Below are 27,810 nucleotides of genomic sequence, written 5' to 3' on the forward strand. Positions count from 1 at the left end.
AGGAATGTAGTAACTGCAGGGCAGAGGTCCATTTCAGCTTTCCCCTGCAAACAAGAATATCACTTAACTCCATGTTGTGTGTATTCTTTCCCTGCCTCTCACCTGGTGGGAAACAAACCTTCACTTGCCACATCTTCTGCAGGAACCGGACACAGTAGCGATTCTCAGACCTAGCGAGCTCTTTCAGCTGAAGTAAGGATGTAAACCCAGGGGTAGGAGTAGAAGAATGGGAGTTCCTTTGTGTCGTGCAACGTGAGGGTCCCTGCAAAGGGCTCCCTGCCTACCACCACCCAACCCCAAAACCACTCTGGGGTGGTGTCTGACATTCCAGGGATAGGAAATGATTTCTTGGGCTTCAGCTTTGTCCCCCTCACTCTGGCCTACCTGCCTATGCCCTTGAAAGACTCCTTGACCTCCTTGAATTTCACTGGTTGGCATTGCTAATCCTGGGGGCTGAGAGACTGGCACAGTGTTTGCCCCTGATCCCAAGTCAGGGCATGGCTAGAGGAGGACTGAGAAGCCTGAAGAACTGGAATACTACAAAGTCCTGCTGCCACACTGGCCTAGAACAGCACTGCTAGGGCGCCTGGTGGCTCAGTCGGTTGGGCGTCTGCCTTCGACTCAGGTCATGATCCCGGGGTCCTGAGATCGAGCCCTGCATCAGGCTCCCTGCTCAGCGAGGAGCCTGCTTCTCCCTCTCCCCCTGCTGCTCCCCCTGCTTGTGCTCTCTCTCTGTCTCTCTGTCAAATAAATAAAATAAAATATTCTTAAAAAAAACAAAAACAACAGCACCGTTACTCTGCTGGTTACTTGCTCCCCTCAGCAGTTTGTCCAAACATTGTTTGCTTCAAGCTCCTGCCCTTCCTTCCCTAACCCCAGCTCTTCCCCAAATCCAAAGGTTTCCACCCTGACAGCAAGCAAGGGTGCAGACCTGGGGAGGTCGAGGGGATGTGGGCAGGGAAACAGGGGGCACGGCCTAGGTAGGGCAGCTACAACAGCCCTTCCTTGACATATACTGAATTCTAGAAATTCATATGAACTTTGCATTCTGCTTCAAAGTCTCTTGCTATGTTTTCATATGAAATACTATATGAAATTACTTAGAAGTTATAATACTTTTTTTTAAAAGATTTTGTTTATTCATTTGACAGAGAGAGAGAGCACACAAGCAGGGAGAGTGGCAGAGGGAGAGGGAGAAGCAGACTCCCCATCAAGCAGGACCCTGGGATCCTGACCTGAGCCGAGGCAGACCTTTAACTGACTGAGCCACCCAGGCGCCCCAAGAAGTTATAATACTTGATTTAAAATTTTTTTACAGAGGCGACTGGGTGGCTCAGTCGGTTAAGTGTCAGACACTTGATTTCAGCTCAGATCATGATGTCAGGCTCCCCGTGTCAGGCTCCATGCTGGGCATGGAGCCTATTTGAGATTCTCTTCCTTGCCCTCTGCTCCTCCCCCCCTTCTCTCTCTCTCTCTCTCAAAATAAATAAATAAATCTTTAAAAAAAAATAAATAAAGGGGCTCCTAGTGGCTCAGTTGGTTAAGCATATGCCTTCATGCCTTCCGCTCAGGTCATGATCCTGGGGTCCTGGGATCCAGCCCTGAGTCAGGCTCCCTGCTCAGCAGAGTCTGCCCGCTCCCTCTGCCCCTACCCCCCACTTGTGCTCTCTCTCTGTCAAATAAATAAATAAAATCTTTAAAAAAAAAATAGGGGTGCCTGGGTGGCTCCGTCAGTTAAGTGTCTGCCCTCAGCTCAGGTCATAATCTCGGGGTCCTGGGATCGAGCCCTACATCGGGCTCCCTGCTCAGCGGGGAGTCTGCTTCTCCCTCTGCCCTTCCCCCTGCTCATGCGCTGGTGCTCTTTCCCTCTCTCTTAAATAAATGAATAAAATCTTAAAAATAAATAAATACATATATATGTATATATTATGTATATATATATACATATATATATATATATATATATTTTTTTTTTTTTTACAAAATATCAAGTGAAATTGTCAGTTTTATGATCCAGGAAGATGTGCCCATTTTATTCTGTGTCTCCAGCTATTACTGGCACCACTTTTCTTCATTTCTCCTTTCTTTTTTTTTTAAGATTTTATTTATTTCTTTATCAGAGAGAGAGAGAACACAAGCAGGGGGAGCATCAGGCAGAGGGAGAGGGAGAGGGAGAAGCAGGCTCCCTGCTGAGCAGGGAGCCCGATGCGGGACTCGATCCGAGGACCCTGGGGTCGTGACCTGAGCCGAAGGCAGACGCTTAACCCACTGAGCCACCCAGGTGCCCCTATTTCTCCTTTCAACAAGTACCTATAAAGTATTTATACTATTGAGTAAACACGCCAGATCCCTGGCTATGGGAAATCCGGAATCAGGATTTTTTTAAGGTGGGAAATTGGAAAAGGAAGGGTCATCCAGAGGAGGGAAACCAGAGGTAAGAAATGTAAAAACGGGTCATCGACAGACTGAGAATGAACCAGAACGAACGTCTAGAGGGTGGGATTGTTGCATTCTGACATCCAAGGTCTTGTGCAGAAGCGAAGTCAGGCACTTTCTGCCCAGACCTGCAGCCTTCCCAGGACTCTCCCGGTCTGTGCATAGCGCTGCCATCAGCTCACCACGTCAGCCAGGGACGGAAGAATCACCCTCAAGCATGTCACCCCACTTCCTACCCCGTACTCACATATCTGATTGATCACCCAGTCTGGAATGGATTCCACATCCATTAATTCCTTTCTATCTCCGCTTTCCCACACTGGTCAAAGTCACCGTCATCGTTAGCCCGGGTGACATGAGGATGACTCTCTAACTATTCTCCATGTAGCAGCCAGTCTGTGATTGTTAAAATGCAAATCTGATCGTGTCATTCTCCTGCTTGATGCCATCCAGATGCTCCTCTTTCTTTTTAAGATAAAGGCATGACTCATGATGTGGCCTATAGTGTTCTGCATGATCTACCCTTGTCTACTCTCCAGACTCATGGTACTTTGTGTTTCACTCTTTCACTCTTTCTTTCTCAGGACCTTGCACAGGCAATGGCCAATGCCTGGTAGGCTTCCCATTATCCCCTGCTCCCATCTTTCTGGCTCCCCTCCTCCTACCCCACACCCTACATCTTATATACTCTCACTTTTCTTTTACTTTTTTTCTTTGTTTTTTTTTTCTTTTTTACATTCTCATTTTTCAGTGCTCATTTCTTTTTTTTTTTTTTTTAAGATTTTTTTTATTTATTGAGGTACTTGGGTGGCTCAGTCAGTTAAGCGTCTGCCTTCAAGGGCTCAGGTCATGATCTCTGGGTCCTGGGATCGAGTCCCACATCGGGTTCCCTGCTCAGCGGGTAGCCTGCTTCTCCTCCTCCCTCTGCCTGCTGCTCCCCCTGCTTATGCTCTCTCTCAAATAAATAAATAAATAAAATCTTTAAAAAAAAAAGATTTTTTTGTTTATTTGAGAGAGCAAGAGCGGGGGTGGGGGGAGGGAGGAGCAGAGGGAGAGGGATAAGCAGACTCCACACTGAGCGCGGAGCCCAACATGGGGCTCTATCTCACCACTCTGAGATCATGACCTGAGCCAAAACAAGAGTCGGGTGCTTAACCAACTGAGCCACCCAGGCACCCCTCAGTGCTCATTTCCAACATGTCTTTTTCCAAAGAAATGCCCATGACCCTCCCCCTATAATTAGGTCAAATCTCTCTGTACTTTTCATTGGAAGTACTTATTGCAAGTTTAATTAAAGAACCAATTATGCACATTTGAGGAAAGCCTCTAACATGGTATATATAGTAAAAGAAAAATGGGGGAAAACACACAGAAAGCAGAGACTATGCATGGAGAATAAAATTTCAGAAAAGCTCTTATTGTTTTCCTCAGAGAGACCAGGAAATATATTGTAACCATGAAATAAGAACTAGCAAAAAAAAAAAAAAAAAGACATTCAGAGAAAACCAAAAAGAGTACTTTGAAATTAAATGTAATACTGGAAATGAAAAATTCATGGAAGAGTTGGAAGAGAAAATTGAACAAATTTTCCAGAATTAGGAGAGAAAAGATGAGACAATCATGGGACCAGTGCAGGAGACCCAACATCAAAATAATGGGACGAAGTCCCTGGCTGGCTCAGTCAGTAGAGCATGCTACTTTTGATCTCAGGGTTGTGAGTTCAAGCCCCATGTTGGGCACAGAGTTTACTTTAAAAAATAATAATGGGAGGGGCGCCTTGGTGGCTCTGTTGGTTAAGCGTCTGCCTTCGGCTCAGGTCATGATCCCAGGGTCCTGGGATTGAGCCCCGAATCGGGTTCCCTGCTGAGCAGAGAGTCTGCTTCTCCCTCTCCCTCAGCCCCTCCCCCTTCTTGTGCTCAGTCTCTATTTCTCAAATAAATAAATAAAATCTTTAAAAAAATAGAAAAATAATAAAAAATAATAATTGGAGTCCCAGAAAGAGAGAACTGAGAAAAAAAGAGAAAGAAAATCATTAGTGAAGTAATGAAAGACAACTCCTCAAAACCAAAGAACATGAGTTGCGGTTATTACATATTGAGGGGTCCGTGGAATGCCCAGTCTAGTGAAAGGAGATAGATTTACATCAAGCAACATTATAGGTAAATTTCAGGACATTGAGATTAATGTTCTAGAGGGGAGGGAGAGTTACATACAAACACTGGGAATAAAAATGACTTTGGAATTCTAAACAGCACACTGGAAGCTAAAAGGTAACAGAGTGATGTCACCAAAAATTTGAAGGAAAATTATTTCAAACTAGAATTTGATACCCAGCCAAACTACCAATCAAGTGTGAGGGTTGTCCCCCCAAATTCATTTTCCATGCACCCTTTTCAGGTAACTACTAGAAGATACACTTCACCAAAAAAAAAAGGGGGGGGAGTTAAACAAGAAAGAGGAGCACACAGATGAAGAAAACAGGAGAATCAAGATAAAAGAGAAGAAAGGACTTTCCAGGATGATATTGAATGGGGATCCTAGGAAGAGAGCTGTACAATAAGCAAGCACAGAGGGAAGCTGGCATACTACAGTGGGTCATAAAGCTCTGGAAGGTACCTTTTGGGAAAGGTGAAACTGATAGGCTGCTTTATATGTCTGCATATTTGAGAAGAGATCTAAAACTAATGAGGAGCCAAGGGAGTAATTGCCAAAGAGTCTATAGAAAACTGAACAGATGCATCTGTTAACTATAGACAAAATGAACAGTTGCTTAGGAAAGGAAATGCAGTCATTGTTGACTACATGAATGAGCTGCAAATCTGTGCATAACATTTGTATAGACAGGAATAATAAAGTTTTTTTGTTTGTATGGTTTGTTTTTTTTTTACATTAAAACCTCATGTGAATTACTGATGATAGACACACAAATGGCAGGTGGAGGTGAGTGCACTAAACAGGGGGACAGGAGAGGTAATAACTTAGGGGGAAGGTTCAGGAGAGGTGTAGATTCTCCCCTATAGGCTGGATCCTTAGCAAGAGGAAAATGTCTGCCCAGGAGGTGGGCCTTCGCACAGCCCTCTGTACCTGAGGAGTGAGGAAATAAATGAGAGTCTCAGAGGCTGGGCACTCACCCAATACTGCTATGTCCTCCTACAGCAAGTGGGGAGGGAACCTGAGCTTGTGGCTTCCAGAGCCAGACTGCTTGGATTACAACCCCAAACCTGCCACTAAATAGCTATGTGGACTTGGGCAAGTTACTTGATTTTTCTGTGCCCCAGTATCCTCATCTGTGCAATGGAATGACAGTAATAGGATTATCATGAGAATTAAATTAATTAACATGTGCAATGTGCTTAGAAAAGTGCCTAACACAGAGTATGAGGGCTGGCTATTGTTATTACATGCACAATTACATAAACACTGCTTATAAATCTTTCCAAAATTATTCAATAACCAGATTGGGAGAATGGTAGTGGGAAGGATATACATATATTTGGGAGGCTAGCGGGGAGAGTTGGATCTCTATTTTCTGTAGTGGGAAGTAAGTAAATCTCTGAAAGCAAAAGATCAACCATAGCAATACAGGGGCACCTGGCTGGCTCAACTGGCACAGCATGTGATTCTTTATCTCAGGATTCTGAGTTCAAGCCCCATGTTGGGCGTTGAGCCTACTTAAAAAAGGTAGCATTACACACTTATTTGGAGATATGAAAATAAACGCCAAAATGATCGCCTAAAATTGGTGCAAGTGGTTTTCTTTGGAGAGGGAGAAATGGGCAGAGGGAATATTAGGCAGCTGTTCTTTGTAACAAATTCTATGAGACTGTATAACTTTGTAAAAACTGAAACTAAAAACATTCACTGTATAACTAGCTATTTAATATCCCCATCTAGAATGCAAGCTCCCAGCAGGGATAGCCTTGGTCTGGTTGGCTGTCTTCTGTATCCTGGCACCCTGGCAAGGCCAGCACCTGGAGGTGTGTGTTAAACTTTTGTAGAAATAAATCTTTAAGTGTATGTATGCTTTGAAAAGACTTACTGCGTTGTATAGGACTTTGGACAAGATAATCTCTGATGTCTCTGCCAGTTCTATGATTTTTTTTTAAAAGATTTTATTTATTTATTTGAGAGAGAGAAGGAGAGTGAGAAAGCATAAGGGAGGGGGAGGGTCAGAGGGAGAAGCAGGCTCCCCACCGAACGGGGAGCCCGATGCGGGACTCGATCCCGGGACTCCAGGATCATGACCCGAGCTGAAGGCAGTCGCTTAACCAATTGAGCCACCCAGGCACACCAACGATTTTTTTTTTAAGATTTTTAAAAAAGATTTATTTATTTATTTTGAGAGAGAGAGAAAGTGTGTGTGTGCAAGCAGGGGCAGAGGGAGAGAGAGAGAGAGAGAGAATCTCCAGCAGACTCCCTGCTGAGCTTGGAGCCTGCCGCTCCTTGATCTCGTGACCCTGAGATCATGACCTGAGCCGAAACCAAGAGTCGGATGCTCAACTGACTGAGCCAACCAGGCACCCCTCTGCCACTTCTATGACTCTAATCTACCTTCCTCCTTATCTCAATTTCTCTTAACCCTCTTGCTACAGTCCAAATTCTTGTTTTTCTTTTATGCCTAAATTTTCAAATGAATGGTTGATTCCCATTGTCTTCATTGTTTTATGAACCTCCTTGGCAACCAGGAACCTTACTGTCCCATTATTTTTCTGAAACTGCTCTCCTTGCTCAGAGAATTCTTTCTTGCCAAGATCATGTCCTTTCTCTGTCTTCCTCTACTTCTTGCATCATCTAACACGGTAGAGGGCTTCCTTTTCTTGAAGCTCTTCCTTCCTATGGGCCTCTCCCAACCTTTCCAGCTATTACTTCCCTGGCTTTTTCCGGCATCCTCCTGTTCCAGACTGTGTCTCTGGGCTTCCTCATCTGACTTTCTGTCATTGTTTTTATGGCTTTAGTATCAGCTTTGGTCTGTTGATTGAATATCTAGTCTTAGCTTCCAGACTCAACACTTGTGTATTTCTAGCCAGAGGACTCCTTCATTTATATAACCCACAATCACCTTCAAGTCCAGTTTTTTTAAAGATTTTATTTATATATTTGAGAGAGAGATCACGAGAGAGAACATGAGTGGGGGGAGGAGGGTCAGAGGGAGAGGGAGAAACAAGAGTCCTACCCAGGGCTCAATCACAGGACCTGAGCCAAAGGCAGATGCCCAACTGACTGAGCCGCCCAGGCACCTCTCCAAGTCCAGTTTTAAACTCCATAAACAATGAGGAGACTGGTTTGGATGTAATGAATGGTCCATAACAATGACAGGTAATATTTTCTGTTCAGATCTGTTCTCGGCTTTGTCACTTTGCTACTCAACTGAGCTTCGTCAGACTAACTCAGACTATGTTTGACCAGTTAAGAGACTTTAAGAGAAGTTCTTAACTCTTTAAGTCTTAAAGTTTCTTCATTTGTAAGTTATTCCATTTACAAAAATGTTTTCCAGCTTTAAAACAAAAAGCTTGGAAAACATTGGCAAATAGATCAAATTACTGGCAAAGTCAAAATGCTGCCAAAGCTCTGGAATTCAAGACCAACTACAGCTTAGGCCAGATTTTCCCATCCAACATTATGCTTCTTAGAGATGATATAGCAGTATGGTTAAGAATATAAGCTCCAGGGGCAGCTGGCTGGCTCAGTTGGTAGAGCATGCGACACTTAATCTCAGGGTCATGAGTTCAAGCCCCATGTTGGGGGCAAAATTTACTAAACAAACAAACAAACAAACAAAAAACCCATATGTTCTGGATCCAGTTGCTTATGGTGAGATAAAATCTTTTCTTTCCTAGATTTTATTTATTTATTTATTTGACAGAGAGAGAGAGAGCACAAGAAGGGGGATCAGCAGGCAGAGGGAGAGGGAGAAGCAGGCTTCCCGTGGAGCAGGGAGCCCGACGCGGGGCTCGATCCCAGGACCCTGGGATCATGACCTGAGCCGAAGGCAGACGCTTAACCGACTGAGCCACCCAGACGTCCCTAAATAAATAAAATCTTAAAAAAAAAAAAGAGCAGCTACCTTGTTGGATTATTGTGACAATTAAATGAACTAATGCATATAATGTTGTTAGACAAAACCTGACACATGCTTTGTGTAATTAGCCATGTGACCCGAGGCAGATTACTCAATCATTCTGAGCTTGGGTCTCTCATCAGTAAAATGGGTATAATAATAATAACTATCTTCTAAGGTTGTTTCGAGGATTAAATTAGTTTATTTATTTATTAGCTTTTTATTTTGAAATGATTTTAAGCTCACATTAAAATTGCAAAAATGGCAGGGGCGCCTGGGTGGCTCAGTCGTTGGGCGTCTGCCTTCGGCTCAGGTCATGATCCCAGGGTCCTGGGATCGAGCTCCACATCGGGCTCCCTGCTCCGCGGGAAGCCTGCTTCTCCCTCTCCCACTCCCTCTGCTTGTGTTCCTTCTCTCGCTGTGTCTCTCTCTGTCAAATAAATAAATAAAATCTTTAAAAAAAAAATTGCAAAAATGGCACAGAGAGCATAAAGATAAACATATAGATCAATGGAATAAAACAGTGTCAAGAAACAAACAAATGGTCAACTGATTTTTGACAAAGGGGCCAAGACAATTCAAAACTGAAAAAATAGTCTTTTTAGCAAATGGTACTGGGACAACGGAATATGCACATGCAAAAGAATGCATTCGGACCCTATCTCACACCACACACAAAAATTAACTGAATGTGAATCACAGATCTACATGTAAGAGCTAAAATTATACAACTATTAGAAGAAAACACAGGAGTACATCTTTGTAGGCTGGATTAGGCAATGGTTTCTAAGATTTGACACCAAAATCATAAGCAATAGAAGATTTGATAGGTTGAACTTTATTTAAATTAAAAACCTTTGATCTCCAAAGAACCCATCAAGAAAATGAAAAAATAACCCTAAGAGTGAAAGAAAATTTTTGCATATCAAATAAAGGACAGGGGACTTGTTTTGTTTTGTTTTGTTTTTTTAAAGATTTTATTTATTTGAGAGAGAGAGATGGAGAGAGCATGAGCAGGAAGGAGAGGGAGAAGCAGGCTCCCACTGAGCGGGGAACCCGACATGAGGCTCAATCCCAGGACCCTGGGATCATGACCAGAGTTGAAGGCAGACACTCAACCAACTGAGCCACCCAGGCGCCCCAAGGACAGGGGACTTGTATCTAGGATAAAGAACTTCCAGAACTCAATAATAAAAAGACAACACAATTTTAATATAGGCAAAGGATCTGAATAGACATTTCTCCAAAGAAGATTTATATACATATATATGTATATGTATATATGCATATGTGTGTGTACGTGTGTATATTTTGAGGATGAACCTCAAAAACATGCTAAGTAAAAGAAGCCAGTCACAAAAGATCACTATTGTATAGTACTAATTATAAGAAATGTCTAGAGCAGGCAAAACTATAGACTCAGAAAGTAGATTAGTGGTTGCCTAGGGCTGAGGAGTAGGAGGTAGGAGGACTTGGGCAGTGAGTGCTAATGGGTACAAGGTTTCTTTTTGGGATGATGAGAATGTTCTGGAACTAGATAGTAATGATAATTGCACAACTCTATAAATATGCTAAAAATCATTGGATTGTACACTTGAAACAGCTGAACTTTACGGAATGCAAATTATATCTCAATAATAATGTTTAGAAATAGTACAGGGGCACCTGGCTGGCTCAGTCAGTAGAGAACATGACTCTTGATCTCAGGGTTGTGAGTTAGAGCCCCACGTTGAGTGTAGAGATTACTTAAAAATAAAATCTTAAAAAAAAAAGAGGGGTGACTGGGTGGCTCAGTTGGTTAAGTGTCCTACTCTTGATCTCAGCTCAGTACTTGATCTTGGAGACAGAAAAAGAAATAGTACAGAGAGTTCCCATGTACCTTTCACCCACTTGGGAACTTCTTACATGACCATAGCAGAAAAATCAAAACCAGAAATCGACATTAGTACTTTTAACAAAACCACAGACAATAGTAGGATATTACCAGGGTTTATTTTATTTTTTTTAAGATTTTATTTATTCATTCGAGACAGAGATACAGAGAGAGAGAGAGAGAGAGAGTACGAGCAGGGGGAGAGGCAGAGAGAGAAGCGGCTCCCCGCTGAGCCAGGAGCCGGACACGGGGCTCGATCCCAGGACCCTAGGATCATGACCTGAGCCGAAGGCAGATGCTTAACCATCTGAGCCACCCAGGCGCCCCATTACCAGGGTTTAGAACAATACCAGCCACACAAGTAAACCTTATACAGGTGGAAGGACTTCATGACAATGACAATGATGAACATAATAATGATGATGGTGAAATTTCTACTGTTGCCCGTCTGATTGACTGGCTGGTTTCAGAGCTGCCATATTGGTTCTTCTCTCTAAACTCCAACTCTAGCAGTGTCTACCACTTGGGATTCCTTTTTCCTTCCTCTTTCTTTATTCCATCAAATCCTTCACACCCATCCATTTCCATCAAATCTTTACTAATGCTCCTCTTCCTTCTGTGACTGTGAATCTCCGCACCAGCCAGCCCTTGCCTGAACTCTTCTTTGCATTTTTCTCTATTATTTCACCTTTGAGTCCTAAATTCTCAGCCAGATTGAGAGGTTTATCAGTTACAATTCCTCTGCATCCTCCACAGTAAACTGTGTGAGTTCAAACAAACTTACCTGTTGACTAAGTCAGATTTAAGTTGTTAGGATAGGGGCGCCTGGGTGGCTCAGTCGTTAAGTGTCTGCTTTCGGCTCAGGTCATGATCCCAGGGTCCTGGGATCGAGCCCCACATCGGGCTCCCTGCTCAGCGGGGAGCCTGCTTCTCCCTCTCCCACTCTCCCTGCTTGTGTTCCCTCTCTCGCTGTGTCTCTCTCTGTCAAATAAATGAAGAAAGCTTAAAATAAATAAATAAAGTTGTTAGGATAGAATGAGAGAGAAAGTGAAACAAGGATGGCAGGAGATGGAGCACAATTCAGGCAGCAAGACAGGCAGAACCTGAGGGAAACAAGAAGCATTTATAAGGTGTCCACTATATACTCCATAATGCAATCATTGCTAGAGAGAGAAGAAATGGAACGGAGGGGGAGTGGTAAAGACACTGAGCAAAGTTGTTCCCCAAGGCTTTTTTATTTTTCCAGGTTTATTGTCTATCTAACTCTGACTTCACAGGCAGGGTTAAATGCCCTGCCCCCAACTCCCATCACATTGCATTGTAAGATTCTGGGTTGCTTGGCCTCCCCGTTCCCTATGAGCTCCATAAGCTTGGCTTTTTCCCCTGTTGCATTTCCAACCTCTGAAACATACTGGGCTCTCAATAAATGAAGGCTTAATGAACGAAGGTGTGAACGAACAAAGGACTGATGGACTCGGAGCTAACACACCTCAAGTCCACATTTACGAAACTAGACACAGAGTAATGTGCAGATTTGAACAAATTTATTTTTCAAAAATCAGGTCTGTCGTAGTCTGACGACCCCCAGTCGCGGACTGTAAGGCGAAGCCCATCTACTACAGGTCCCCAGGACAGCCTGAAAAAGGTGGGAGGCGGGGCTTGCGCCCACCGGACCCCACCCTTTTGCGCTCTAAGCTTTCCGCCTATGGACCCGCCCTCTCTGGCCCTATCTGCAAGTCTAATTGGTGAGCTCTCTAATCCGTCTGAGCACGCGGGCGCCTATTGGATCAACTGCTGAACGAGAGTTGCGTACTTCCCGGTATTGGGAACGCGCGGCGGACGTAGGTTTGCCGCCATTGCTTTGCGAAGAAAGCGGCGGTCTGTGTGAGGGTTTGTGGGGGTGCGTTGCGGGCTTTAAGGGCTGGGCTGCGGGAGGCGTGATGGGGTCCGGCTGGATGACCGGAAGGTTGGGAGGGGCCGGGCTGGGCGAACTCTGAGCAAAGCGGGACTGCAGGCCGGGGGTGTCGACACCTTCCTGCTAGGCTCGGCCCTATTGCTCGTTAATTTTTTTCTTTCTCTGTCTCCCAGATTCTCCGGGAATGGCCGGAGTATTTCCTTACCGAGGGCCGGGTAACCCGGTGCCCGGCCCTCTAGCCCCATTGCCAGATTACATGTCGGAGGAGAAGCTGCAAGAGAAAGGTGAAGAACGCGTGCGGGAGCGGTGCCTGCGGGCCCGCAGGCTTAGGGCGGGTGTGCGCGTGCGCGTAGCGGGTTTCACCCCTTTCCCCGTTTTGGCAAGCGTCGGAGCGTTAGGTGTCAACTCACTCACAGTCTCATTTATTTTTCATCTAATTAACTGTTTAAAGGTGTCTGTTGGGGTTCCTGGGTGGCTCAGTTGGTTAAGCGTCTGCCTTCGGCTCAGGTCATGATCCCGGGGTTCTGGGATCGAGCCCCGCATTGGTCTCCCTGCTTGGCGGGGAGCCTGCTTCTCCCTCTCCTCCCTCTGCCTGCCGCTCCCCCTGCTTGTGTTCTCTCTCTCTCTGTCAAATAAATAAATAAAATCTTAAAAAAAAAAAAAAAAGGGTGTCTGTTATTTGCAGGCGCTGATCCAAGCCATGGGGACACAATAACCAATGAAAAAAACCCTGCCCTGACAGGGGTTAAGTTGCAGAGAGGGAGGTAGACAATAAAAAAACCTAAGAAGCTGTAACAAAAATGTTAGACAGTCACAAATGTGATAAAGGAAAGAGTAAAGCAGAGTGAGATAAGAGAGTGCTCCTGCTGTGTGCCCACCCCTAACTCATACATCCTGACAGGGGCTTACCCTGGGTCAAGAGGTGGGGATGATTAGGCTAAGGGTATGCAGTTATTTAAACTGAGGTGTCTTTGTAGCCCGAAAATGGCAGCAATTACAGGCCAAGCGCTATGCGGAAAAGCGGAAGTTTGGATTTGTGGATGCTCAGAAGGAAGACATGCCCCCAGAACATGTTAGAAAGATCATCCGAGACCATGGAGACATGACCAACAGGAAGTTTCGCCATGACAAAAGGGTCTACTTGGGGTAAGGCATCTCTTGGAATTATATCGTTTGGAGTTTGGCCCCTTTCGCTTCTCCCTGTCCTGGATAGCTGCTCTGTCATTTTGAGAAAGGAATCCTCTATGACAGCCCCTGTTGGTGGTTAGAAGAGAAAAACCTAGGATTCTGTGATAATTTTGAGATCTTCCTTTACTCTCTTGATTGCCCTAGGCACTAATTTATTGAAGCTGTGATAAGATGTGCCTATCTTTAAATGGGTTGAAACCCATAACAGGACACGATGTTCTTGTTGCCTGTAACTCCTCAGTGAGCAGAATTGAGAGGTTCCAGATAGTTAACTCCTACAGCCTGTATGCTCTTGTTTTTCTGTGGCCCCAAGCTGAGTGAATACAGGTGTGAGTGCCTTAGCAAATCTCTTTTCCATTTGGATGCAGAAATGTTAGCCACTTAATAAAGTGGTCTAAAATAGCTATTTAAAAAAAGATAGCCATAGATGTTTTGTTTATAAAAAAATGTTTTATGAGAACTGTGGTAGGTGCTAGGGATATAGCAGTGAATAGAAAATAATGGCCTTTCTGGATCTTATGGTCTAGTGGCATGACAGACACGAGAAAGATGGTTATGATAAAATATGAGTATTTTATTATTTTTTATGGGAAGGTACAGGGAGTATAGAATGTGTAATAGTCCATAAGCTGTCTTTAGAGGGACAGCTGTTGATATAGAGGGACAGAAACCCAATATTGTGGGACTGTGAAGTTTAAGGGGAAGAGTGGCACAATTGGAGAGCGGGGGTGGGGGAGGCTTGGGGGGACGGACAGTGTTCCTGGTCCAGGAGGGCCTGTGTGCTAAGTTTGAGAGTTTAGACCGTAAGGCAGGCTCTTCTGTGGAATGCGGGACTGTGATACCATGCGGCCTCTCTGCGGGGCACAGGTAGCAGAACACCTTGTCATTTATAATTCTCTCTCCCTCATGTTGCAGTGCACTCAAGTACATGCCCCACGCAGTCCTCAAACTCCTGGAGAACATGCCTATGCCTTGGGAGCAGATTCGGGACGTGCCTGTGCTGTACCACATCACTGGAGCCATTTCTTTTGTCAATGAGATTCCCTGGGTCATTGAACCTGTCTACATCTCCCAGTGGGGGTGAGAAAGGCTGGAATATGGTGGTGGTGGTTGGGGGCAGTGGGTGGAAACCATAGTGTGACTTTGCTGACTTTTAGGTCAATGTGGATTATGATGCGTCGAGAAAAAAGAGACAGGAGGCATTTCAAGAGGATGCGTTTCCCCCCTTTTGATGATGAGGAGCCACCTTTGGACTATGCTGACAACATCCTAGATGTTGAACCACTGGAGGCCATTCAGCTAGAGTTGGACCCTGAGGAGGATGCCCCTGTGTTGGACTGGTTCTATGACCACCAGCCATTGAGGGACAGCCGGAAGTGAGTGATGGTTGGAGTTACTGCTCCTGTGAGAGTTTTGGAAATCCAGAAGGAATCCTGGGTGAGCAATGGCTTGGCTAGGTATGACATAGGCCTGTCTTTTTTTCCTAGGTATGTGAATGGCTCCACTTACCAGCGCTGGCAATTCACACTGCCCATGATGTCCACTCTCTACCGCCTGGCCAATCAGCTCCTGACAGACTTGGTAGATGACAACTACTTCTATCTGTTTGATCTAAAGGCCTTCTTTACCTCCAAGGCACTCAATATGGCCATTCCTGGAGGCCCCAAATTTGAACCTCTTGTTCGAGACATCAATCTCCAGTAAGTTGGAGATATTAGGGATTATAGGCACCTTGGGTTGAATAAAATCTAATCTTGATCTTTGAGATCCTGTTGTAGTTTTCAAACTCCCCAACTAGTCTGCTCATCTTTTATTTTGTACCCTAGGGATGAAGACTGGAATGAATTCAATGATATTAACAAGATCATCATCCGGCAGCCTATCCGCACTGAATACAAGATCGCTTTTCCTTACCTGTACAACAATCTTCCACACCATGTCCACCTCACCTGGTGAGAGCTACAGCAAAGGTGGGGGAAAAGAGAGGGTTGGGCCAGGGCGGGAGAACCTGATCTTACTCTTCTTTCATTTTAGGTACCACACTCCTAATGTTGTGTTCATCAAAACTGAGGATCCCGATCTCCCAGCTTTCTACTTTGATCCTTTGATCAACCCAATTTCTCACAGGCACTCCGTCAAGGTGAGAAGGAACATTTGACCTTAGTTTTTTTTTTTTTTTTGAAGATTTTATTTATTTATTTGTCAGAGAGTGAGAGAGAGAGCACAAGCAGGGGGAGCAGGCAGAGGGAGAAGCAGGTCCCCGCTGAGCAGGGAGCCCGATGTGGGGCTCGATCCCAGGAGCCTGGGATCACGACCAGAGCCGAAGGCAGACGCTCAATGACTGAGCCACCCAGGCACCCCTGACCTTAGTTCTTTGAAGATTTTTTTTTTTTTTTTAATTTATTTGACAGAGAGAGACACAGTGAGAGAGGGAACACAAGCAGGGGGAGTGGGAGAGGGAGAAGCAGGCCTCCCACGGAGCAGAGAACCTGATGCGGGGCTCGATCCCAGGACGCCGGGATCACGACCCGAGCCGAAGGCAGACGCTTAACGACTGAGCCACCCAGGCGCCCCTGACCTTAGTTCTTTGAAGAGAAATTTCCTGACTGTGGCTGAAGTGTTACTAGATAAAAATTCAGCTGAGGGAGACATGTTTGTCATCCTGTTTAGTGTTCCGCTTGAGCTTTAAGCTAATTTGACCGTTCAGCACTTGGCTCAAACTAAGTTACTGGTATAATCTGGGTTTCTGTGATTGGCACTTTGTATATAGTATATTCTGGTTTGTTTGCATTATGGGTTTTTCTACAATCCTTTTATTGAGATACAGTTTACATACGGCTACAACTCACTCATTTAAATTATACAATTCAGTGGCTTTTAGTTTATTCACAGAGTAGTTCAGCTATTCCCATAGGTAATTTTTGAACCTTTTCATCATCCCAGAAATCCCCATACCATTAGCAGTCACTCTGTTTCCCTCGAACCTCCCTTTCCTAGGCATCTACTAGTTTTTCTGTAGATGTGACTATTCTGGAGATTTTATATAAATAGTATCTTACAGTATGTAGTCTTTTGTGATTGGCCTTTTACACTTGGAATAATGTTTTTGATCTTTACCCACGTTCCATAGTGTTCTTCTTAACAGACCTCCTTATCCTAGCATAGTTTTTGTGTTTACTTAAGGTATTGGGGCTCCTTTGGGAGGCCTTTGGTGGTGAGCCCGTTAGGGTGTGAGGAGTGATGCTTGCTTTCCTGGTTTGTCCTGGCTTGTTCTTTGCTCCCTTGGCCCCTTTTGCCCTGGCTCTTTAGGGCTTCTCTTGTCTGGCAGTCCAGTTTCCATGGTAGATGGAGCCACTGTGCTCGGCCCCGGAGAGTTTCCCTCTCATCCCAGTTCTCTTCCCAGTTCATTGGGAGCTGAACCCTTGGGGTGTTCTTCTTTCAGAGCCAGGAACCCTTGCCTGATGATGACGAGGAGTTTGAGCTCCCAGAGTTTGTGGAGCCCTTCCTGAAGGACACACCCCTCTACACAGACAATACAGCCAATGGTATTGCCCTGCTCTGGGCCCCACGGCCCTTCAACCTACGCTCTGGTCGCACCCGCCGGGCCCTGGACATCCCCCTTGTCAAGAACTGGTAAGACTTCCTGGGGGGATGGTAGTGGATGTATAGGAGAAAAGACTCCCAACTGGGTGGGCATGCAGCCTTTCACAGAGGGATTAGAAGGAGAGATGGGCTAGCTCTAGTTGGCTTGTTTTCCCAGGTATCGGGAGCATTGTCCTGCTGGGCAGCCTGTGAAAGTGAGGGTCTCATACCAGAAACTGCTGAAGTACTATGTGCTGAATGCCCTGAAGCACCGGCCCCCTAAAGCCCAAAAGAAGAGGTAAGGTGCCTGAGGGTCATTGCTCAGACTTCTTTTGTTCCAGAGTTAACCAGGAAGCTAACTCTTCCTTTTCCTCTTATTCCCACCCCAGGTACCTGTTTCGCTCCTTCAAAGCCACCAAATTCTTTCAGTCCACGAAGCTGGACTGGGTGGAGGTGGGGCTGCAGGTTTGCCGCCAGGGCTACAACATGCTCAACCTTCTCATTCACCGTAAAAACCTCAACTATCTGCACCTGGATTACAACTTCAATCTTAAACCTGTCAAGACCCTCACCACCAAGGTGTGTGCATTGTACCTTAACGGTCTTTTGGGCTTGAGGGATGGACTGATTTTGCTCTGTCCTCTGAGGAAGGCACCCATCCAGTTGGGACCATGGCTGATTAAGGTTTTTCCTATTCTTGGCACCTTCTCCAGGAAAGAAAGAAATCTCGTTTCGGGAATGCTTTCCATCTGTGTCGAGAAGTTCTGCGTTTAACTAAGCTGGTGGTGGACAGTCACGTGCAGTATCGATTGGGCAATGTGGATGCCTTCCAGGTGAGGCCAGGTATCCCCGATGCCCGCCCCAAGTAGGGAAGCTGAATGAAGCCTGCGCTGATTGTGGAGCTGGCTCTAGCTTAAAGCCCGATGGGGTCATTGTGTTGCAGCTGGCAGATGGGTTGCAGTATATCTTTGCTCACGTGGGGCAGCTGACGGGCATGTACCGGTACAAATACAAGCTGATGCGGCAGATTCGCATGTGCAAGGACCTGAAGCATCTCATCTATTACCGCTTCAACACGGTGGGACCCTGCCCTCGTACTCTCACTTTCTCCATCCAGTTCATTCATTAATTCCTTCATTCACTGCGGGGAGGGAGAGAATCTTAAGCAGGCTTCATGCTCAGTGCGGAGCCTGATGCCAGTCTCCATCTGAAGACCCTGAGTTTCAGATCCATTTTAATTTTAGGTCTAGTCAGGGCTCTTTTCCTGAACTGAGTTAGAGAGATGCTCTACGTGTATCATTACTTGCCTTCACCTTGTGAATCGTAATACTTCCCCCCAAAGTTGCTTTTTTTTTTTTAAGATTGTATTTATTTATTTGCTAGAGAGCGAGAGCACAAGCAGGGGGAGTGGCAGGCAGAGGGAGAAGCAGACTCCCTGTGAGCAGGGAGCCCGATGCGGGGACTCCTAGGATCGTGACCTGAGCCGAAGGCAGACGCTTAAGCGACTGAGCCACCCAGGCATCCTGAAAGCTGCCTTTAAATAGGGAATCTCAGTTACTGGTTTTTGCCTTAGAATTTCTCATTTACTCCATTTTAGATGTTGAGGTCCCAGAGTTTTGCCTCTTTTCCCCTCTGTTGTCTAGGATGAGTTTCTCTTGACCCCACCTGTGTGCAGTTTTCTATTGCTCTCTAAATGAATTGCTAACTTACGGTCTTGATTTCTGCTTGGGACCATAGGGTCCTGTAGGGAAGGGCCCTGGCTGTGGCTTCTGGGCTGCTGGCTGGCGGGTCTGGCTGTTTTTCATGCGTGGCATCACCCCTTTGCTGGAGCGGTGGCTGGGCAACCTCCTTGCCCGACAGTTTGAAGGTGAGTGGTTTTCTCTGTGTCCAGCTTGTGTTTTATTATCGCTTCACGGGTAGATCATATGTTCCCATTCTATCCCCTGCCCTTGTTTGAGACTGAGAATCCCTTCCTGCTGGATTGCCTCTAAGAGGTCCCATTCTCTAGTGATTCTGACCTACTATTCTGTTCCTTGGGCTCCTCTCTGGGGCCTGAGGCTATCTTGGATTTGCAGAATGGAAATTTCTCAGAGGCATAGTTGTGAATGTCTTGAGATAGCTTGTCTTTTTTGCATATGCTGGGCGTATGGACACTTTGTTTATACTTTTTGATTTCAGTGTAACTGTGGTTAATGAGGGGGCATGATGGTAGAGACTCATTGAAAGCAATGAATCTTGCTTTTAATCAATTTCACTCCTAGGCCGACACTCTAAGGGGGTGGCAAAGACTGTTACAAAGCAGCGAGTGGAGTCACATTTTGACCTTGAGCTTCGGGCAGCTGTGATGCATGACATTCTGGACATGATGCCTGAGGGAATCAAACAGAACAAGGCCCGGACAATCCTGCAGCACCTCAGTGAAGCCTGGCGCTGCTGGAAGGCCAACATTCCCTGGAAGGTGGGTGTCGCCCCAACTCCGAGAAGGCATGGACATCATCTTCCTGGGGGTAGGATTACCACTCCTGGGCTCCCTTTCAGAGCTGTGTGGTTGCTGTCCCTTTCGCATTGTGCCTTTTGTACTTTCAGGTACCTGGGCTGCCAACACCCATAGAGAATATGATTCTTCGATATGTGAAGGCCAAGGCTGATTGGTGGACCAACACTGCCCACTACAACCGAGAACGGATCCGCCGTGGAGCCACTGTGGACAAGACTGTTTGCAAAAAGAACCTGGGCCGCCTCACTCGGCTGTATCTGAAGGCAGAACAGGAGCGACAGCACAACTACCTAAAGGTTAGGCAGCTTAGGCTAGGCTGGACGTGGGGAGTGGGCAGAGGGATAGACTGCAGAGTCGGGACCATGCCTTGTCTGTAGGGATTAGGCTACAGTGGGAGGCTGATGATCATGTCTGTTTTGCAGGATGGGCCGTACATCACAGCGGAGGAAGCGGTGGCCGTGTATACCACCACCGTGCATTGGTTGGAGAGCCGGAGGTTCTCACCCATCCCATTCCCCCCACTCTCCTACAAGCATGACACCAAGTTGCTCATCTTGGCCTTGGAGCGGCTTAAGGAAGCTTACAGGTGAGGAGTAGAATAGGTGGATTCCTTTGGAAAGATGAGAGCGGGAAGAACAGCATCATTGTCAGAGTCCAAAGGAAGGAGGTTTAGCCTCAGGCCTTTCTGGGTTTGGCTTCCTATTGGTTTTCCCATTCATCTTTCCTGTTTCCTTGTCAGTGTGAAGTCTCGGTTAAACCAGTCTCAGAGGGAGGAGCTAGGTCTGATCGAGCAAGCCTATGACAACCCCCATGAGGCATTGTCCCGCATCAAGCGTCACCTCCTCACACAGAGAGCCTTTAAAGAAGTGAGTAAGCTGCCCCCCAAGTTTTCTATTGGCTATGCTATTCATTCATGGCCCCCAGAGTAGTGGGTTGCCTCAGGTGATTGGTGGATCCAAGTAAGCCAGCTTCCTTGTCCCACAGGTGGGCATTGAGTTCATGGATCTCTATAGCCACCTGGTGCCAGTGTATGACGTGGAGCCGCTGGAGAAAATCACCGATGCCTACCTGGACCAGTACCTTTGGTATGAAGCTGACAAGCGCCGCCTTTTCCCACCTTGGATCAAGCCCGCTGACACAGAACCACCTCCGCTGCTTGTTTACAAGTGGTGCCAAGGTAAAGTTTTTCTGGCTTTGCCCTTGGGGATTGAGGTGACTTGGGGTGATTTGAGGTGAATTGAGTTCTACATCAGAATTCTCACCCAGGCAGTAGAATTAGTTTATTCTCTTGCTGCTTAGTGCCGAGGTCATAGTGTTGATGTTAAACCCAGCAAAGCGGACATTCTTAGCAGTCCAGATGAATGAGTGGAGTGGGACAAGGTTATGGGTTGTGACAGGTACTGCAGGCACTAGCCTTGGAATTTCTAACCTGCTGGAGACCTGTTTTGCCTACTCCTCAGGCATTAATAATCTGCAGGACGTGTGGGAGACAAGTGAGGGTGAGTGCAATGTCATGCTGGAATCACGCTTTGAGAAGATGTATGAAAAGATCGACTTGACCCTGCTTAATAGGCTGTTGCGACTCATCGTAGACCACAACATAGCTGACTACATGACAGCCAAGAACAATGTCGTCATCAACTATAAGGTGTGTCTTGGGGGGAGGGTATCAAGGAATTGGGGAGGGGTGTGTCTGGCTCCCTGAGGTAGGATTTGCTGAGGGGAGGACCAAAGAGGATAGGCCCCAGAGAGGGCTGGGACATGGCCATGAGTTAAGAATTGTTCAGAGTGGGGCGCCTGGGTGGTTCAGTCGTTAAGTGTCTGCCTTCGGCTCAGGTCATGATCTCAGGGTCCTGGGATTGAGCCCCGCATCGGGCTCCCTGCTACGCGGGAAGCCTGCTTCTCCCTCTCCCACTCCCCCTGCTTGTGTTCCCTCTCTCGCTGTGTCTCTCTCTGTCAAATAAAATCTTTAAAAAAAAAAAATTAAAAAAAAAAAAAAAAAGAATTGTTCAGAGTTGTAAATCTTTCTTTCTAGGACATGAACCATACAAATTCCTATGGGATCATTAGAGGCCTGCAGTTTGCCTCATTCATCGTGCAGTACTATGGCTTGGTGATGGATCTGCTGGTATTGGGACTGCACCGGGCCAGTGAGATGGCTGGGCCCCCTCAGATGCCAAATGACTTTCTCAGTTTCCAGGACATAGCCACTGAGGCTGCCCACCCTATCCGTCTCTTCTGCAGATACATTGATCGTATCCACATTTTCTTCAGGTGAGGGCTTGCCTGGATTCTTATCCTTGCAGGGCATTGAGGCATATGCCCAGCCTCTGGATACAGCTCTTGTACCTTAGTTGACTTGTTGCGGGGTTGGGCTCTAAAACGGAATGAAGTCCTGTGAGTAGGGTGGGGGTTGGAGGCGGGCTTTATCTGCGGAGCTGTAGGTCTTATGAGGTCCCAGCTTATTTCAGTCTCAGCAATGCATCTTGCCTGGTACAGGTTCACAGCAGATGAGGCTCGGGACCTGATCCAGCGTTACCTGACAGAGCATCCTGACCCCAACAATGAAAATATCGTTGGCTATAATAATAAGAAGTGCTGGCCCCGAGATGCCCGCATGCGCCTCATGAAGCATGATGTCAACTTGTGAGTCTAAGTTGGGGCTGCAGGAGCTGGAAGGACATCAGCCTGAGGGACCCAGAGAACAGTTAGAGGGAATTTATGAGGTTGTGTCCTGGGTGGGAGGAGTGTACTGTCCTAGAATACTGTGAGTCTGGCCTTCTGAGGGAAGTTCCTTCAAGTTCCAGGAGACTGATGTGATCATATGTTCTCTGTGAGCAGGGGTCGGGCAGTGTTCTGGGACATCAAGAACCGTCTGCCACGGTCAGTGACTACAGTTCAGTGGGAGAACAGCTTCGTGTCTGTGTACAGTAAGGACAACCCCAACCTGCTGTTCAACATGTGTGGCTTTGAGTGCCGCATCCTACCTAAATGCCGCACCAGCTATGAGGAGTTTACCCACAAGGATGGGGTCTGGAACCTACAGAATGAGGTACAGTCTGGAAAGGGGGCTTGGAGTAGCATTACCACCCCTGTACCTCTGGGGTACGCAGGGGTGCGGAACACCATCACACCTTTTCATTATCGGTCGATTGAGCCTTGTTGGGTGGGTAGAGTTTAGTGGGGGGCGGGGGTCAGAGTTGGTCCTTGTTTCTGCGGCAATATCAGAGACAGATTAACCTTGACCTTATGGTTTAGGTTACTAAGGAGCGGACAGCTCAATGTTTCCTGCGTGTGGATGATGAGTCAATGCAGCGCTTCCACAACCGTGTGCGTCAAATTCTGATGGCTTCTGGCTCTACCACCTTCACCAAGGTATATAAGGCAGTCAGCCCTAGCTTGCCTCATGTCCTCTGTCCATCTCCCATCCCTTTTAACTCTGCCCCTGGTTGGCTCTTGTTTCTTCCCAGCTTTTCTCAGTGTACCAGTTTCCATGATTTATGGTATAGCAGCTTAGAGTGTCAAATCAACTCAGGTACTTTCTGAGAATACCTTGTAGGGAATGTGCAGCCTCGTTCTGCATAGTTGTGATGACTCTAAATTAAGGTAAGAACAGAAATTGGATTCTTTAATTTGAACAAAATTTTCATTTTTTGCATCTTACCAGGGGCTTATTTATTCGTGTAGTTAATCTTTTAACCAATAACAATATGTATGTTAAAAAGCAAGTATAACTAGCTATCTCAGTGTTTATTTTCCCTTTCAGTTGCTTCCAAAGGCCCAGCTGAAGGCAGCTAGAATTGAGAAAGAATGATCTGGGGATTTGTTAACTCTGTATACTTAGGTTTCTGTAAGGTTTAAAAAGCCACCCTGCTCTTCCTGCTTTCTTTTCATGCTGCCATAATGGTGCACATAATGTCTTGGCTGATGCTCTCAAGAGCATCAATAATGCCAAAAAGAGAGGGAAATGCCAGGTTCTTATTAGGCTGTGCTCCAAACAATGCTTTTGTTAAGGATACGTTTTCTTAGGGTTTTTTGTTTGTTTGTTTGTTTTAAGTAATCTCTACACCTAATTTGGGGCTCAAACTCATGACCTCAAGATCAAGAATTGTATACTCTTCCAACTGAGTCATACAGGCGCCCATTATCTTAGTATTTCTTACTTGAAATATCTCATGTTTTTGGGGGGGTATAGTACAAGAGAAAAGTTTATCTTTTTAGGTTGGTTTATTGCCTCCAGGAGCCAAATAATAAGAATTATGTAACTTATTCATTCCATGGGTATTTGTTGATAACTACTGTGTTCAAGGCTCTGCACACACTACATGTAAGATAGAGTCTCTTCTTTTGTTGAGCTGGCCTACCTAGTTGGAGAGACAGATCCATGGACAAGAGAACTATTAACAGGATGTAGTGTTTGTAGAGCTATGGTATTATTTGGGAATTTGTGAGAAGGCTCAAGTTAATGACTCTAGCCCAGTCTGGGAGAGGGAGAGAAAAGGCTTCTTGGAAGAAGTAACATGTGCTGAGGCAGGTGAGGGAGGGTATTCCTTCAGCCTTATGTCTGGAGAGGTGACTAGCATGATATGTGTGGGGCTATACAAAGTTCAGGTTTATTGATAGAGTATGGTTGTGGAGTTGGGACTGTTAAGAAATAGGGGCTGGATAGATAAGCAAGAGCCAGATGCTGGAGGGTACTGCGTGCCTTGTTAAGAATCCTGTGAGGGTCGGGGCGCCTGGGTGGCTCAGTCGTTAAGTGTCTGCCTTCGGCTCAGGTCATGATCCCAGGATCCTGGGATCGAGCCCCTCATTGGGCTCCCTGCTCGGCGGGAATCCTGCTTCTCCCTCTCCCACTCCCCCTGCTTGTGTTCCCTCTCTTGCTATGTCTCTCTCTCTGTGTCAAATAAATAAAATCTTAAAAAAAAAAAATCCTGTGAGGGTCTTAGGTGTAGAAAGGACTTTTCCAGATTTCTGTGTTAGGTGATTCACTCTTGTAGCTGTGGGGGGGATGGGTTTAGAGGAATGGGGTGGGAGATCAGGTTTGGGGACTTCTGAATTCCTGATGACAGTGATGAGAGCAGTGAGGAGACAGGAGCAGATTTGATAAGTAGTTAGCAGATAAAGTCAGCAGAGCCTCATTTTGGTGGGATGCCAGAGGGAAAGGAAAATAACAGTTTTTGGCATGGCTGACTAGGTAGATATTGGCACTGCCAACTGGAAGAGTACAGGAAGAAGAGCAGGTTTAGGAGGGAAGATAAATGGATTTAGTTTAGGATGTAACAAGTTTGAGGTTCCTGAGAACATCCAGCTGGAGGTGTTTGGCAGGCATCTATCATATTTCTTCCATTCCAGGATAAGTATATATGTACATGTGTGTGTTTCCCCCCTTAGTAATGCCTCTTAAATTGATGGTCTCTTAGATTTGCTGAAAAATACTTTGAGCTTTAAGTTTTTGAGGGAGAAATGAGGTGAGAAAAAGCAGTGAGGGGTAATTTCGAGGCTCCTATAGGATGTCCAAATGGAGATATTTTGCAGTCTGAAGCTTGAAGAAGATATCTGGGTGGAAGATGTAGATTTAGGAGTCTGTCAGCATGAAGGTGGTGGTTTAAAGCTCAAGAGTGAGCAAGATTGTCCAGGTCAAGTGTAAGGAAAGAGAAGAACAGAGGGATGAATTTGGAACCATAGGAAATACTTAGTAGCAGCATGGCCAGACTGGGAGAATGCCGGGTCATCAGAGCCAAGGATGTCAGGAATTGGGGCGGGCATTTAACAGCGTCAGTTGCCTAAGAGTGTTTTAGTTAGATAAGGCCTGAAAAGTATCCATTGGATTTGGCAGTCAGGACGTCATTGGTGACCTTAGCAAGAGCTGTTTCAGAAATAGTGGGGATAGAAGCCAGATTGCAGTGGGTGAGGCTTTATGGGAAGTGAGGGAGTGGAAACAGCAAGGACTGGCAACTTGCCAGAGTTGGAGTAAGAGGAAGAAGGGCATTAGGTGCCACCTAGAGGGAGATCTAAGTCGAGGCAGTATTTTTTTTTTTAAGATTTTTTTATTGTTATGTTAATCCCCATACATTACATCATTAGTTTTAGATGTAGTGTTCCATGATTCATTGTTTGTGCATAACACCCAGTGCTCCATGCAGAACGTGCCCTCCTCAATACCCATCACCAGGCTAACCCATCCTCCCACCCCCCCTCCCCTCTAGAACCCTCAGTTTGTTTTTCATAGTCCATCATCTCTCATAGTTCATCTACCCCTCCGATATCCCCCCCTTCATTCTTCCCCTCCTGCTATCTTCTTCTTCTTCTTTTTTTTTCTTTTTCTTTTTTTTTTTAAAGATTTTATTTATTTATTTGAGAGAGAGAGAATGAGAGAGAGCACATGAGAGGGGGGAGGGGCAGAGGGAGAAGCAGACTCCCTGCCGAGCAGGGAGCCCGATGCGGGACTCGATCCTGGGACTCCAGGATCATGACCTGAGCCGAAGGCAGTTGCTTAACCAACTGAGCCACCCAGGCACCCTCTTTTTTTTTTTTTTCTTAACATATATTGCATTATTTGTTTCAGAGGTACAGATCTGAGATTCAACAGTCTTGCACAATTCACAGCGCTTACCAGAGCACATACCCTCCCCAGTGTCTATCACCCAGTCACCCCATCCCTCCCACCCCACCCCCCACTCCAGCAACCCTCAGTTTGTTTCCTGAGATTAAGAATTCCTCATATCAGTGAGATCATATGATACATGTCTTTCTCTGTTTGACTTATTTCGCTCAGCATAATACTCTCCAGTTCTATCCACGTCCTTGCAAATGGCAAGATCTCATTCCTTTTGATGGCTGCGTAATATTCCATTGTATATATATACCACCTCTTCTTTATCCATTCATCTGTCGATGGACATCTTGGCTCTTTCCACAGTTTGGCTATTGTGGACATTGCTGCTATAGACATCGGGGTGCACGTACCCTTTCGGATCCCTACTTTTGTATCTTTGGGGTAAATACCCAGTAGTGCAATTGCTGGATCATATGGTAGCTCTATTTTCAACTTTTTGAGGAACCTCCATACTGTTTTCCAGAGTGGCTGCACCAGCTTGCATTCCCACCAACAGTGTAGGAGGGTTCCCCTTTCTCCGCATCCCCTCCAGTATCTGTCATTTCCAGTCAAGGCAGTATTTTTAAATGGGATTGACTTAAGGATGTTCCCATTAGGAAGGAGTCAGGGGCAGTTCAGGGTGCAGCAGACCAGTGTGGTAAGTGATGGAGCAGTGTTCCAAGAAGTTGAGTGTGGGGGTACAATAAAGGGTAAGCAGAGGGAAACATCCTCTGATCCTAAAAGAAAAGAGGTCTGGATAGATGTGAATTAAAGTTGAGTGGGAAATTAAAATAAATCTCGAATTTTTCAGTTTTGCCTGGATTGGACTTGAGCACAGGGGTGAGGGTATTATAGGATTGTTGAAGAAACTGTGTTCCAGGTGGTTTTCAAGAAAACCAGGACAACTCTGAGTGTGAGTTCTGCCCAGAAACACTCAGCTACTCAATGACAGGGTGGGCAAAGTAGATATATCGTAGCGGTGAGGTGATTCAGGATTGGGGTTTGCCAGAGGACTGTTGTGGAGTGGTAAGGGATTAGATGCAGGGAAATGCAGAGTGCTGGCCCCTGTTGGGATCCTGGATTTGTTTTGGGGGGTGGATGGGGGGTGGGAAGAGACCAGAAGAGGCCAAGGCCTTGGAAGAAAGTATAGGGATCAAAGGAGTAGATATGTGAGAGGTGAAAGCCTGAGTAATATCAGAGGTTAGGGAAACAGTTTAGAAGCAGTTAGAAGCACAGGTTCTGTAGTCCAGTCAGGTTCAGATCACAGCTCTATCACATAGCTAGTGGGATTTTGGGCGTGTCACCCACTTTGGGCCTCAGTTCCCTCCATAAAGTGGGGATACTAATGATGGGGTGCCTGGCTGGCTCAGTTGGAAGCACATGCAACTCTTGATCTCAGGGTTGTGAATTTGAGCCCTGAGTTGGGTATACAGATTACTTAATTAAATAAACTTTTTAAAAAATGGGGAGGGGTGCCTTGGTGGCTCAGATGGTTGAGCATCTGCTTTCGGCTCAGGTCATGATCTCCAGGTCCTGGGATCGAGCCCCTTGTCAGGCTCCCAGCTCAGCGTGGAATCTGCTTTTCCCTGTCCCCCTGCTTGTGGTCTGTCTGTCTCTCTCGAATGAATAAGATCTCGGGGCTGGGGGGGAGGGCGGATACTGAGGG

General features: G+C 46.0%; 1 protein-coding gene across 2 annotated transcripts in view; it reads left to right on the forward strand.

Moving 5' to 3' along the window:
- Nucleotides 1–12,183: 12,183 nt before the first annotated feature.
- PRPF8 (pre-mRNA processing factor 8) overlaps nt 12,184–27,810 on the forward strand; it is a 33,696-nt gene continuing 18,069 nt past the window's right edge. The window contains exons 1-24 of one of the 2 annotated variants that reach the window (XM_036091080.2): nt 12,184–12,267; nt 12,456–12,566; nt 13,260–13,428; nt 14,386–14,550; nt 14,628–14,846; nt 14,958–15,170; nt 15,297–15,422; nt 15,505–15,610; nt 16,913–17,103; nt 17,231–17,350; nt 17,442–17,631; nt 17,766–17,885; nt 17,996–18,130; nt 18,790–18,919; nt 19,314–19,510; nt 19,639–19,845; nt 19,972–20,135; nt 20,289–20,415; nt 20,534–20,726; nt 21,010–21,197; nt 21,585–21,823; nt 22,049–22,195; nt 22,391–22,601; nt 22,808–22,924. In XM_036091080.2, the coding sequence (XP_035946973.1) occupies nt 12,467–12,566; nt 13,260–13,428; nt 14,386–14,550; nt 14,628–14,846; nt 14,958–15,170; nt 15,297–15,422; nt 15,505–15,610; nt 16,913–17,103; nt 17,231–17,350; nt 17,442–17,631; nt 17,766–17,885; nt 17,996–18,130; nt 18,790–18,919; nt 19,314–19,510; nt 19,639–19,845; nt 19,972–20,135; nt 20,289–20,415; nt 20,534–20,726; nt 21,010–21,197; nt 21,585–21,823; nt 22,049–22,195; nt 22,391–22,601; nt 22,808–22,924 (3,774 nt within the window). In that variant the 5' untranslated portion in view covers nt 12,184–12,267; nt 12,456–12,466. The remainder of the gene's footprint in view (nt 12,268–12,455; nt 12,567–13,259; nt 13,429–14,385; nt 14,551–14,627; nt 14,847–14,957; nt 15,171–15,296; nt 15,423–15,504; nt 15,611–16,912; nt 17,104–17,230; nt 17,351–17,441; nt 17,632–17,765; nt 17,886–17,995; nt 18,131–18,789; nt 18,920–19,313; nt 19,511–19,638; nt 19,846–19,971; nt 20,136–20,288; nt 20,416–20,533; nt 20,727–21,009; nt 21,198–21,584; nt 21,824–22,048; nt 22,196–22,390; nt 22,602–22,807; nt 22,925–27,810) is intronic. The other variant, XM_036091081.2, reaches the window with a different exon arrangement.

Source organism: Halichoerus grypus, chromosome 2, assembly GCF_964656455.1.
Source record: "Halichoerus grypus chromosome 2, mHalGry1.hap1.1, whole genome shotgun sequence".
Classification (NCBI taxonomy): Eukaryota; Metazoa; Chordata; class Mammalia; order Carnivora; family Phocidae; genus Halichoerus; species Halichoerus grypus.